The following is a 14,075-nucleotide window of genomic DNA, read 5'->3' as shown; positions in this document are numbered from 1 at the left end:
TTTTGGCCTGCAGTTGTCAATGTTGCCATTTGTCTTCAAGGTATTTATATTTAACTAGAAGATTCTTAGCATCACTTCGTTGGCATGACTCTCAGTTCATAGCTGCAAGTATGCTGGAAAGATCTTTTTTTCTCCTCCAAGTCCAAAGTCTTCCCAGCTAACCCAGTAAAGTGGACTATTACCCTTTCTAAGATTTCTGTTTTCTTTCCTACCACATTCTACTTCTGTAGCATGAGAAGTTGGGTCTGACTACTCGCATGAGTGTGGAGAAGAAAAAAGGTGAAAACACAGGCAGGAAATAAGATGGCCTATTATAAGTAATATGCAGCTCTACCCTTACAGACTAATTCTAAAAAGTTTTCAGTAGAAGCATGTGCTAGATAATGTGCAGGACTCCAAACCAAATAATTATAACTATTGCCTTTTTGTTGTTGGGATTTCAGAGTCTCCTCAAACTAGTGTTAGTGACAATTAACAGAAGACTTGAAGCTTGGAGTATTCCTGACAGTTGCGTTACAGAATGTTATCAAAGAGGCCCTAGGTTCGGGCTTCCCTGGTGGCACAGTGGTTGAGAGTCCGCCTGCCGATGCAGGAGACATGGGTTCGTGCCCCGGTCCAGGAGGATCCCACGTGCCGCGGAGCGGCTGGGCCTGTGAGCCATGGCCGCTGAGCCTGCGCATCCGGAGCCTGTGCTCCGCAATGGGAGAGGCCACAACAGTGAGAGACCCACATACCACAAAAAAAAAAGAGGCCCTAGGTTCTATTGGGAGCCTAGTTAACAGACTGAGTTGACATATTTAGGCAATGAATTTGTCTCTGTGCTGGCTGGCTGTTATGTTGATTTGGCCATCAGGCAATTTCCAGAAAAGGAAAACAGCTTGTGGCATGCGAACAGAGCTATTAATTGGTACCATTTAGTGTAGGATGACCAGGAGCAAGTTTTCTTCATGGTGGCAGGACTGTGTTATTTAGGACCCTTCCAGCTGCTCTGGCCTAACCCCACAGCAGTGGGGTTTGTAACTTGAGGGTGAGGGAAGTTGAATTTAGCTGATGTCTATAGGCCTTTCTGGCCAAGCTCTTCCCTGCTCTGTCCCCTTTCCTCTTCACTTTCTCTTTCCCCTTTTTCTCCCCCCCGACTCTCCACCTCCATGCCTCCATTTCCTCTCTCTCTCTCTGTCTCTCTCTCTCCAGAAATAAAGTCTTTTAATCAGGGGAATTAAACAAGCCTGCCTATCTTGACATTTCTTTATGAAAATGGAGACATTTTTATGCAACTTTCTAAAAAGGGCCTCCAGACCCCTAATCCCAACTGGTTAAGCCAATCATATTTAGCTCCCTAGCCCTCCCACGTGACAAAATGTGCCATCAGCAGCACAATCTCTTGGATCTGGTCCAAGGCCTGAAAGTCTCATTGGTGATGTAGTTTGACACTGAACAAGGAAGCCATAACTATAAGACAGGGTTTCGAACATGACCTTCGTGAAGAGAACTCCACATAATCTGGGGGAGAAGAGTGACAGTTTCTCAAAGGGAAGCCATGTGTCCTAATAACAACTTTAGTTGAAAGAGTGCTTTGAAGCATGGTCTAATCGATGATTCAGCACTTCAATGGCTGCCCTTCTGACCCCTTTACAACTTGCATGCCCCTCGCCGCGACTCCCACTTTGCTCTAAACCTTTAGCCAGTGACGGATGAGCGTGATGTATAAACACTCCAGCTTCTTGATTCTTGGTCAGCACAGCTTTGAAGTGGGACCTGTGCTGTGCTCAGAGCTCCCTGAGGGATTCAGCTGAGTTGCCATCTGTGGGATGAGACCTGGTGTTGCACCCCAGCTTGGCTCCTTTCTCTGCCAGATCCCATTTTCCCACTCCCCTACCAGTTTTTCCTGAGAACATTTCCTTCCTTAATCATCTTCAAATGACTTTTTGTCTTGGAGTCTGCTTCTGTAGAACCTGACCTCAGACAAAGAACATTGTCAAATTATTGAAAAGCCATGTGGATCTATTGCTTCTCAAAAGAAAAAAAGAGGTGATCTCCTGCATATTTTAAACTTAAAAAAAAAAATCATGGAAACCTCTGTTTTACAGGAAGAGAATTTGAAGGAGAAGAAGAATATCTGGAGATCCTCGGCATCACCAGGGAGCAGTCAGGCAAATATGAGTGCAAAGCTGCCAATGAGGTCTCCTCGGCGGATGTCAAACAAGTCAAGGTCACTGTGAACTGTGAGTATGGCAGGAGCCAGCAGGTGCCATGTGCCCAGGGCCCACCTCCACCTCCAGCGAGCTCTAAAGAGCCTATATCAAAAGAACATTGCATTTCAAGCAGATACTCCTCTAGTCAGGGATGCACATTTGTACACTGGACATATCCAAGGGCAGGACTTGGCCCTTGAATTTGATAAATCAACCGTACCAACTCTAAATATAACCTATAATGCATTTAACAATACGCTCTGTCTTTTACTTAGACTACAGAATTAAGAAAACATGATCAGACCACACTAGCACTTTAGGCAATCATCACTCTTCTAGTCTTTGTGGAGACCAAGGTCATACCACTTTGGAAAAAAACAACAACTCATAACTGCTTTAATTGGAATTTCCACCTTAATGTATTGTTTGTCAGAAGAGAATAATTCAAGACCATATTTTATCCTCCGCTATTGAACTAATTGGCCTTGGGAACAAATTTAAGCCACTGTGGTCAGATACCATGTGTCCCCGGTGGCTACGAGGGATACCTGATAAGTTAATATTGGTTATCTATTTGTCCCAAAGTATGGGCATTAGAAAGGAAGATTTCACTAAGATACATCGGTAAGTGGGCAAACTTTGAACTTCTCAGATGAAAGGATCCTTAGATGTAGTTCAAAAGGATGGGGGGCAGGGGCGGATCCATATGATGTGTCACCCAGCAAAGGAATAAAGAGAATTCATTTACCTTGTTCAGTGAGGAGTGACTGTCCACATCGTTCAAATTCAAGTTCCACATCACATAATTGTGGCTAGTGACAGGGATAAAAGGATGTCCTGACAGTTCTTCCTTCCTGTGTGTTTAACACAAATACACACACAAATACACACTCCACACGTATACATATACTCACGTGTGCACATATAACATACATACACACATGCACAAAGGCGCACAGACACACATGCACATACATCTTAACCCATGTTTCAAAATATGCTTTGGATGGTTGTAAGTTACTTTCCATTATTTTAAGCCTTCCATGTAGTCAAACTGTGTGCCAGTGATACTGTATAAAGTCCCTAGCAAGGTAGATATAATTGACTCCATTTTAAAGTTTGAAACACTAGAGCCCTAGGAGGTATAATTGCCTTTCCAAAATGACACAGAAAGCAAGAGTAAGAAAAGGGATGCAGACTCCAGCCTGTTTGATTCTAAAGCCCATGCTCTCAGGAGAAAGAGAAAGAGAAGTTTTCAATTCTTCGTACCTACTATGTGCAGCACTGATTAAGGGATTTACATTTGTCATTTAATCCTCACAGTAAACTCATGAGATCATCTTTAGTCTGACTTTAGAAATTTGGAAACTGAGGCGCAGAGAGCTGAGGAAACTTGACTTAAGTGACCCGGTCAATGCTGGACTGCACTATTTCCTGTGGTCTTGCTCCAGCCTGGCAGCCTTCTGAAACAGAAGGCGAAATCCCCTTCACACCCGACCTAGAAGAATCTAACAGATAGGATTCTGCTGTAGCATTTATGGCACTCATTTCCAAGAACAAGGGGATGCATTTGATGAGATCCGAAGTGCTTTTATCCTGAAGTGCGATTTTTTAAGTAATAGAGTTTTGAAATGCCAGTATTACTATTCTTTTCCAGTTCTGGGTGTGTTTCAAAGACACGTTAATGATCCCAGTGTTATAAAATGCTTTAGGACCTTTTTTTCACATGAAAGGCAATTTCTCTCGGTGTTTATATAAGTTTATAATTAGGTTAGTTAGCTTTTTTTTATGTACACACAGCTGTGCCATCATCTACCACCTCTTCTCTGACTTTCGGAGTTAAGATTTTATTTTCTCTTAATCGACCTTCATCTTCATTAGATTTCTGAAAGTCCGATCCTGGAGTACATAGAAAATATTTATGCTTCCATTGTGTGAAACATCAAAGCGGTCCGCATTGCAGATGGTTCCCAAGATCAAAGCCAGCCGCCTGGGTCCTATTATTATTAGCACAATTATTCTGACATTGCTCCTTCTTGACTGTCCCCAAAGTGTAACTTAGAACAGAAGAAAATACTGATAATTTTCAAGAAAATCCTTTTATAAAAATGTGAGCTTTTCCTCACGATGAGTGAACCACAGAAGAATATAGACAGACTCAAGATTCTAAAATGACGTCATAACAAATTACATAGAAAACTCTAATGAGCTTAGTCAGACAGTCTGTCCTAACCAGCAGCATCTAGCACATACCTGACCTTGTAAAAATTGCTCAGTAAATGTTTACTGAATGAATAGGTGAAAGACTAACAGATAAACTCTGCTCTTGTAACATTTCTCCAAACTTTGCAAATTGATGTATGCCACAAATCAGGAAGCATGTTCTAAATCAATGCCCTTTGGAATCACCTTTTTATCAACACTTCATAAGCTTTGTTTCTATTATATTAAAACAACTAGCCATTGCACCTGTTGTCCTATTCAAACAATTCACCCTACTTAAATGTAATTGTATCAAGTAGATGTAGTCTCCAAGATTAAATTATAGAACCAGGTCTGGCCAGCAAAGCTCATGCAAACTGAGAAATTTCCAGTTTGTCACTTCATATAAGCCTGCCTACTATGAAAGTGCCCCATTATTTAAGCTGATTCCTCTTCCTTTTCAAGACACAAGGTTTGGAATTAGGTCAGGGGATCAGGATGGCTAAGATAATTAATGGCTGAATAGATTATCATAATGAACAGATCCACAATACCACTAAAAAAAAAAAAAAAAAAATCCCAGTGCTGGTTATTTTCTCCTGCTAGCATCTCATTGACTCATTTACTCATTTGCTGACAGATATTTGTCCCAGGGCACTGAGAAGCTAGAGCAGTAAACAAGAGAGACAGAACAGTTCTTCCTGTTTAGCTTACAAGCTGGATTCTACAGTCTCTCCTTTTTATTTCTCTTGGGTAATCCTTCTCCACAGTTGGTCTACAGTACTGTGCATAGCCATTTGACATGAAAAATCTATTTTCTAAGTGGTAGGATGTCCTGGAGCTTACAGAAGCTAAATTATTGACCCGAAATCTCTTCAACTAAATAAGCTTAGTAAAATTTTGTACAATAGGCAGGACTTCTGTTTTCTTGTATCTTACAGGATGTTGCTAATTTCTTCCAGATTCCAGCCCTAGGGACAAGTGTCCTTTCATTTACAGGTTCTAGGTGTAATCCCTCAATTTCAGTTCTCACAGTGCATTAAAAGTAGCTACTTCTGGGTTTGTCTCATTCTAGTGCCCAGTATCCCAAGGATAATGTCTAGTGCATAGTAAGTGTTCAGTTAGTGAGGACTTAATTTTATTTGGACTCTTCTTATACTGGACACTTTTCCTATTCCTGGAGAAATTCTCCTCAAAAGCTGCCCCCAGCTCTCAAGCCTGCCCCCAAACCCCGCTGACCAGCTAATATTCCTGCCTTCAGCTTTCCCACAGCTCTCTCTCCAACTAGGTTCACATTGTCACGCTTTATTACTTGTTTTCCTCTTCTCATCTCCCTTTCAACTCAGCTCTGCCTCCACCCTGGTGTCCAGAGCTAACCAACCCAACATATATGCTGGGGGACATGGGACTCTGGCATTTCTAAAGCTTGCCCTTACTTTTGAGAGCCATTTATTTAGAGGAAGCAGAGGTTACCTACCATAGATTCCACAGTTGGGACTGGAGACATCTGTCGTCTCCAGATAATATTACTGTATTTTAACTGGACTTTTCAGTACTTTGATTCCAAAATCACCTTGAGGAAAATAATGGCTCAATATGGAACCAAACTGGCTACGTTCTCTAACTATTCATGGCTACACCTCTCCATTCTCCATGCCAACCTTTAGTTTACTCTTACATCTTTATTGATGATATCAATAAAGACACATGCTAATGTTTATGAATCTGTTATGGGATCATCAGAGGAACTATTCAATAAGAATCCAGAGTACTGCGATTTGCTACTACAACTTTGCAATGTGTACAAGAACCATCATTTTCTGAGTATCTCCAGAGTACCAAGACTCTATTAGAAATTTTGTATGATTCACCGTAATCATCCAACCAAGGAAAGAGGCATATGGGGCCCAGCCTGCCTCAGTAGGAGAAGTATTTACTTTATCACTAACATCGTTTGGTATGTTTGGTTTAGTATTGCAGGTACATGGTGATTTTTTTTTAAAAGACAACTTTTAGTTAGGTTTATTATTGTTTTTAAACTCTCTGGATACGATGCCTTTCTTATTGCCTGTGTTCCCTGCCTCCACCCCGTCGGTCCACCATCACACACTAACCCAGGAGATAATCAGATCATCTCCGTGCAGAGGACAAAAGAAAGCTCAGAGGATGTAAGCATTCTCTGCCACAAAATCAAAGAACCTGTGAGTGGGAGAGTTGAAGCTCTGCCCAGGTCTAATCCCAAAGCCCTCTTTCCTTCCAAGATACCATGTGAGTAATAGTAATAAAAATAATAAATGTAATCACTTCAGGTGTTAAATGTGCTCTGATATATGAGATTTCATTTGATCTTTATATCAAACCTGTGAGACAGGTAGGCAAGGCCTTATCACCTACATTCAAAGGTGAGGGACTCCAAGAAGTTAACATGTCACCTTCAAGAGGTGACAACATTAAGTGGCACAGGCAAAAATGGAGCCCACATCTCCTGATTTCTAATATGGGTTCATATCCACTATGCCAGTGCATGTTGTGCCATCTTGGGTACCTTTCAATAGAAATACGTAATATTTGCCTTTTAAACTACCAGCATACTCCCCTAAATGTTGTTTTCCCTTATTAGGAATTAATTTCTCTCTAAAGGAACTCACTCAAATGGAAACACAGGGAGATTCAGAGCATGGGCTTCAGAACATGGGTTCCAATATAGACTCCGTCAAGTGCTGGCTATGTGAATTTGCACAATTTACTAACCCTCTGCAAATCTGTCTTCTCATTCATAATATGGGGTTAATAATCCTTGTTTCCTAGGGTTACCGTTTGGATGAAAAGAATAAATAAAGCCTAGTAGAGTGCTGACACATGGTAAATGTCTATATATTGAATCTTTTATTAAGAATTTTTTCCTTTATACTATTATTCCAAACATCAGGAAGATTAAATGAATGATATTCTGTTTGCTAGGCCACTGTCATTGTTATCCTATTCATTCTAACTGAAAGAGTCTTATTATTGGTGATATAAGAAGAAAGCCCTTACTATTTTCAGAACCCAGAATTTTAAAGTAATAAGAACTGGAAGAGTCCTCTGACAATTGTAAGCTATTGTGAAGTCACGTAAAGAATAACAATGGACCTCTGTATAGCATTTTTATTAAGCCACATTTTAATTATAACCATATTTTGAGCAAAGGACATCTATTATTTTAACTCTACTAGGCATGCCACAATACGATTTATAATAACTTTTCTTAGCCTCACCTATGCAGAATTCATTACAAATGAATTTTGAAATGTTCATTCCAATAAGCTGTGGGACAGACCTGCGCCACTGTGTCATTTGAGAAATACTGGAAATAATGAACTCTTCATACATTTATCATTTTCTGTGACTATACCTTGGTACGAGAAACTTCCCAGATTTTCAAGGAGAGGAGCAAGTGTTTGGTCTTTGTAATTGACCAGTGTCATCCTGCCCCAAGATCAATGCATTTGAACGTGTTCAACCCTAGCTCACTGTCATCCTTCCCATGCTGTCATCTCTGAGACGCTAATAAATAGTACTACTTAGTTATTCAGGTTCTGAACAAAATGAGAAATAAGTAAAGGAGACATACACGAGGCCCAGTTGCCCCCATTGTTAGAGATCAAGATGGTTAGAGGTAGCAGCTTAGTGTGGCCAACCTACCTTCCCAATCATGCAGCCCTGGACGGGGGCAGGCCTGCCCACATGAGAGCAGGAAGGAAAGAGCCCACGTAAGACATCAGTGTGGAGAAGCAGAGGAGAACCTCTGCTCCCCGACAGAAGTTTGGTCCCAGGAGGAAGAAAGGGGAGAGATGAAGCAAACAAACCGAGTTTGCTCTTCCCTAATTTTTCAGTTAGAAAAATCACCCCCTGGGTTCCAGAGCAAGGAGGTTTAATAAATAAGCTCCCACCACATAGAAGGAAGCATCTAGAGTGAGGAAGAACTCACCCATAAAACTGTACAGCTGGGACTTGTGTTCCTGGTCCCATGGCGGAAGGGCTAGAAGACGTCCACCATGGATTATTATGTTGAGGTGCCCCAACTATGAGCCCCAGAGGTAGAGGTGATGGAAAATGTGGAGTCTGGCCCAGATTGGACCTGGTTTAGCAAAGTGGTAGTTATCATTAAGGATTTGTCAGTCTTAAGCATGCGGCTCCAGAAACTCACAAACACTGTTTAAAACTCATTTTACAAATTGAACAAACCAATTGAATCACAAGCAAGATCATCACTCTGGCCAACATGCTACAGATTGTAGAGTGGCAGTTTAAGAGCCTAGCCTAATACAGTGAAGAGGTGAAGATGGGAAACTAACATTTATTCAGTGGATGGCATCACTTAGATGCCCATGCTGGAAACATGGGTGTGATCCTTGACACTCCTCCTTCTTTCCCTCACTGTTCACACCTAATCTTGTCGATTCTGAGGCTCATATCTCTCAGTCTCAAATCTGTTCATTCCCTTCCAGCCCCTTTATCAAAGACCTAGTGCAGGCTATCTCTGGGTTCCTTCAGCAGTCTCCAAATGGACCTCCCTGACTCTGGTTCCAGCATTTTATAGATGAGGAAATTGAGACACTGTGATTCTAGACAAAGTACTGAGCTCTCTAATGATGAATGATAGTGAAGGACATAGACTGGATTTGAGCTCAGGTCTATCAAACTTTAAATCCAAGTTCTTAACCTCTACTCCATACCCCATCTCTATACAAATAGCTCCCCCATCCACACCACTACCACTAATCATTGCATTAACCATTGAACTAATGTGCTCTAATGATCTATATAACCAATCATAGAATGAAAGGATTTAAAATGGAAACTTGGTGATCATTTTAAGCTAACTTCTTCTTTTAAAGGATGAGAAAGAAAAAGCTCAAACTGATACAGACACTTGTCCAGGCCACAATTCTGGTTAATAGTCAAAATCAGACCTATGGTGTGCTGTTTCTGACTTCTAATCCTGACTCCCAACCCATGTATTAGATAAATGAGTTACAATTTTGAATTTAGCAATTTAAGGGTTAAGGGCTAAAGGAGTTATGGGTATAAAAATACACTTGGGTCCTAATGCTACCAACTGCCCATTTGTGAAGAATGGGCCATTTTGACTAGAATTGGTTTGGTGTGGGGGTTTTTTGCAGGGGTTGGCCACGCCGTGAGGCATGCGGGATCTTACTTCCCCGACCAGGGAATGAACCCGTGCCCCCTGCAGTGGAAGCACAGAGTCTTACCCACTGGACTGCGAGGGAAGTCCCCTAGAATTGGTATTTTTTAAGTTGGAAGGGATGCTATATAGATCGTTAATGTGTGGTTCCTTCATTTTATAGATAATAAAACCAAGGCTCAGAAAGATAAATTGTGTGATGGGAAGCCCACACAACCAAACAGAAACTAAATTCCAGCGCTCCTAGTTTCCAGTCGAGGGTTCTTTCCACTCATCTTCTTGCCTTTTTCCGTCTAAACAAAAATGAGCAGCTAAGTCTAAAGCAAAGCAGCCACCCACTCCGGCTCACGTTTACACACGGGCTGGTGGTGTTATCCAAATGTACTCTAACTCCCCTTCTCTGGGACAGTGATTTAAAGATGTCCAAACTGATGTGAAAATTAAATGGGGGAGAAAATTGCAGACTAACCTGATGATGCTTTTGTACATCCTTTTTAACTAGGAGGATCCAGGTCTTCTACAGGTAGAAAACTTGGAAAATAACTTTTGAATATGAAGACAAAAACCCGAAAATAAGTGAGCTGAACCAGGTGCTGAAGAGCAGAGATGTCAATGAATTTCGTATATTAGAGTTCACTTCACTAATTTACCTAAATAAGCTTTTTCCTTTATAAAATATAAACAGATGGTTTGGGTCTATTCTATCCATGTACACACAGCCAAGTTGCTGTTTTCTGGCAAATAACCTTTGGACAGAAGTCTTTTTCTCCTTGAGGGTCCATAACCTGCACAGACACAGCATCATCAAGCCCAAAGCTCAAGTTTACCATCGTCGCTCAGGTCCTGTGGACCTGGAAACACTTGTTCCGCTTTCCATGGGATTGTTTGAAAGAATCATGGCAAATTAGAATGTGTTTCTGAGCTCATTTCAAGCCCATTACAGTTTTATAGACTCAGTCCTAAGCAGAAAAAAAATCAAGTGCATAACTACCAGAGAGAGCAGAAGACTGGTACCCCAGGAAGGTGTTTATGCGCCACGATAGACTTCAAGCTGCACCCTCACACATAAAAGCAAAATTGACCTGGGTCATAGCAGTAAGGGAGCACAGAGGAGGGAAAAAAGTATAGCAATCGTCTGACATTAGTTTTTTTCCTGGATTGCTGCAACAATATCAGGCTAAGCCTGGCTGAGAGGACTTCGGTTCTCTATTATTTTCATCAGCTTTCTTACTGCCATCTCCAAAGGTAACAATAATAATAATGATAACGATGATGGTGAAAAAGAAAAGTGCTCAAATTATACACTTAAAATCCCAAGTCCTTTAGTATTACCACTCAATTTATGAAAAGCAATAAAACTATGCAAGCATTATAACCTATGATTGGAATAACGAATGGTCTATTGGAAGAGGGAAAAAGATATCCTAGGTTTCATTTCCATAAAGCCCCGTTAAGTGTCCCGTTTAAGTAAACCAAGTCTACAGTTTCATGAATCTCTTATTTCTATTTAGTTTTCTAGTGATCCGTGCCATTCAGCGGATCACATAATTCTTGTAAATGGAGCTTTAAGACCATTCCTGTCCTGCCTCTCTGCAATCAAATTGTCCTTCCTAATTCCTTCTTGTGTGGAAATTCTGGAGCACCATCCAAAGTTCATGTAAACTGTGTATCTGTCCTTCCTACAGATCCTCCCACTATCACGGAATCCAAGAGCAACGAAGCCACCACCGGGCGGAAAGCTTCTCTCAAATGTGAGGCCTCGGCAGTGCCTGCACCTGACTTTGAGTGGTACCGGGATGACACCAGGTATGTGCCAAACCTGCTGCACCTCCACTGCTCCGCCAGGTCTCCCCTGCTCAACAAGGGAAACCAGAAGCCCTAATGACAAAGCCAAGTCCGGCTGTAATTAGGTAGGCCTATCCGATTAGACTCTTTATTTTCCAAGGTTTTTTACCAAGTGCTTTGGGGCTGTAGCTCTTTTTTTTTTTTTTTTCTGCGGTACGCGGGCCTTTCACTGTTGTGGCCTCTCCCGTTGCGGAGCATAGGCTCCGGACACGCAGGCTCAGCGGCCATGGCTCACGGACCCAGCCGCTCCGCGGCACGTGGGATCCTCCCGGACCGGGGCACAAACCCGTGTCTCCTGCATCGGCAGGCAGACTCTCAACCACTGCGCCGACAGGGAAGCCCCGGAGCTGTAGCTCTTAAACTGAACCCCAAAGCACTCAGGTTACGTGCATAGGGTGAGGCAGGTGGTTCGGGGGTAGTGTCCACCTGTGCGTCTTTCTCTCCTAGAGCAGAAACCAAAGCCTGATGAAACTCATCCATTCCCGAGTCTTCTGCATCAATGGACTTTGATTCTGATTCTATGGGATTGCATGATTAAAATGAGGAATTGAGCAGTAACAACAAGCTCTACCTACTCCCTTTCTCTCCTTTTTCGCCAGTATAATGATGAAAAAGAAATTACTATACCAAGTCTTCATCAGTGTTTCTCTTTGCTCTTCTGTCTTTGAACGCTTAGGATAAACAGTGCCAATGGCCTTGAGATTAAGAGCACGGAGGGCCAGTCCTCCCTGACGGTGACCAACGTCACTGAGGAGCACTATGGCAACTACACCTGCGTGGCTGCCAACAATCTGGGGGTCACCAACGCCAGCCTCGTACTTTTCAGTAAGTATGCCAAAGCAGGGAGCTGCCTGGGAGACCAAGTTGATGGAGATCTCCTGTGGAAAACTCGAAAATCATTCCCATATCTTTTAAAGGTAAACTTAAACAAAAATCAGTGTATAGCCACTGAAACAAAAACACAGGTTCACAATCCCTCTGCGTAAAATGAGTTTTACAAGTGAATACCTCTCCTCTCTATTCCCTGGTGTACTTTTGATAACTGCCTTGTTTTTTTGTTTGTTTTTTTAGTTTAGTTGTTTTTTTTTTTTTTTTTTCCTGGTTGGTTAAACTGTAAGAATATTCAGAGAACAAAAATCTCTTTGGTGATGGTCTCTTTAAGGAGCAGAGATGGTGTAAGATCGTGGAAAGTGAATGGCACTTAAAAAATGGCAGTGATGGAAGTGATTGAGGGAGAAATATTCAGTGAGGATGGATAAGGTGCTGGGAGAAGGGAGAGGCTGTAAAAAGAAAGTGTATTTTTAACAACACAAGAGGAAGAGTGGAATGAATGATTAAAACATAATATAAAATCTAAGGGAGGAAAAACGTTGCAGAAAGGTTTCCATATGACAGCAGGAAACATTACTTGTCTGATATATTTTTGGAAGAGAGATGGGATGGTGAGAGAGAGGACCTAAGCTGCTTCTGCAAAGAAGGTCCTCAAGCAGACTAAGGAAGGACAAGTGATTTTAAGTTATTGGTATTAATAAGAAAGCCCACCTTAGAGCCTTTCCCTTGAGCGGCATGTTGTAGCCAGATACCTGACCCCCTGCCTTGTTGGTCCGGCAGCTATGAGCACAGAGTCAAATGCCTCCTGAGAAACAGAAGTACGATGGGTGAGATCAGGGGAAATGATGGCACTTAGAATAAGAAAGTGTTTATCAGAATAAGTAAAACAAACAAAAGTGTCAGCATGTGCTGGGCTAGACAGTTCATTTGGACTAAAAGAGAAAGTCCAACAAATTTATTATTTTGAAATAATAAGCCACTAGGAATTTATTTGTTTTTGTTTTTTTTTCTGCACAGGCTGAATTGGAAAATTTAGAAATACTATGACCAGGATAAATGTCTCCATCTTGCTTTATTCAGTTTAGATGAGCCTTCAAGAGAAAAGTTTTTAGGAGAAAAATCAATTTAAGTGATAGTTCCCTCAAAACATAGTATTAAAGCCATTTTACAACTGCTCAAGATCCAATCCACTTATTTAAAAAAAACACCACAAACTATTCTAAATTTGGCCTTCAGTTTCTCATTCATAACTCCTGTTGACTTCAGTCTGTAAGGGTGATGGGATACAGCTATGCTACAAATGCTGCATCAATATGAAGTTTAAAATTCATATCCCTGTTTACTTGTCTCCAAAGACCAAACATCAGTGTTCTTTACTTAAGCTAGATACGTCGATATCTCAAAACACTTGAGAAGATATTTATTAAGAAATGTACTTACCTGTTTCGTTCCTGACGTTAGGGATTCCATACATAGCGGGGAAAATAGCCTCAACTGTGAATTTGAGATTCCGACAAATCTAAGGTGAGCTGATTAAGTAGAACAACATACACTTAACAAGAGGTTTTGTAGGGATTGGAAAAGAGAAAATGGGATAATTGGATTAGAGAAAGAGAGCAACTGTAAATTTGCATTAAAGTATGCAAATTTTCTTTTCTTGTTATCCCACCCAGAAAAAGGACTGTGCTAATGACATTTTTCAAATAATAAATACAATGATACCTATAGACTGAGAGAGAGGATGGGGAAGAAGGATAGAAGGATGGAATAGGTTCTATGATAGCCTATTTTTCACAGGTGTGAAAGGAAGAAAGAGA

General features: G+C 41.3%; 1 protein-coding gene across 1 annotated transcript; it reads left to right on the top strand.

The window, feature by feature from the left end:
- The first annotated feature begins 257 nt into the window (after positions 1–257).
- Positions 258–12,658, top strand: LSAMP (limbic system associated membrane protein). Its single transcript, XM_089909898.1, has 5 exons — positions 258–279; positions 2,088–2,222; positions 11,268–11,388; positions 12,104–12,344; positions 12,590–12,658. Exons 1-5 carry the CDS (start codon positions 258–260, stop codon positions 12,656–12,658), a joined length of 588 nt encoding a protein of 195 aa, XP_089766024.1.
- Positions 12,659–14,075: the final 1,417 nt, after the last annotated feature.

This window comes from Delphinapterus leucas, chromosome 4, assembly GCF_059928025.1.
Source record: "Delphinapterus leucas isolate spDelLeu-1000000601 "Yukka" chromosome 4, BTC_Dleu_Yukka2, whole genome shotgun sequence".
Lineage (NCBI taxonomy): Eukaryota > Metazoa > Chordata > Mammalia > Artiodactyla > Monodontidae > Delphinapterus > Delphinapterus leucas.
The sequence above is the reverse complement of the archived record's forward strand: the minus strand, read 5'-3'. Positions and strand labels throughout refer to the sequence as shown.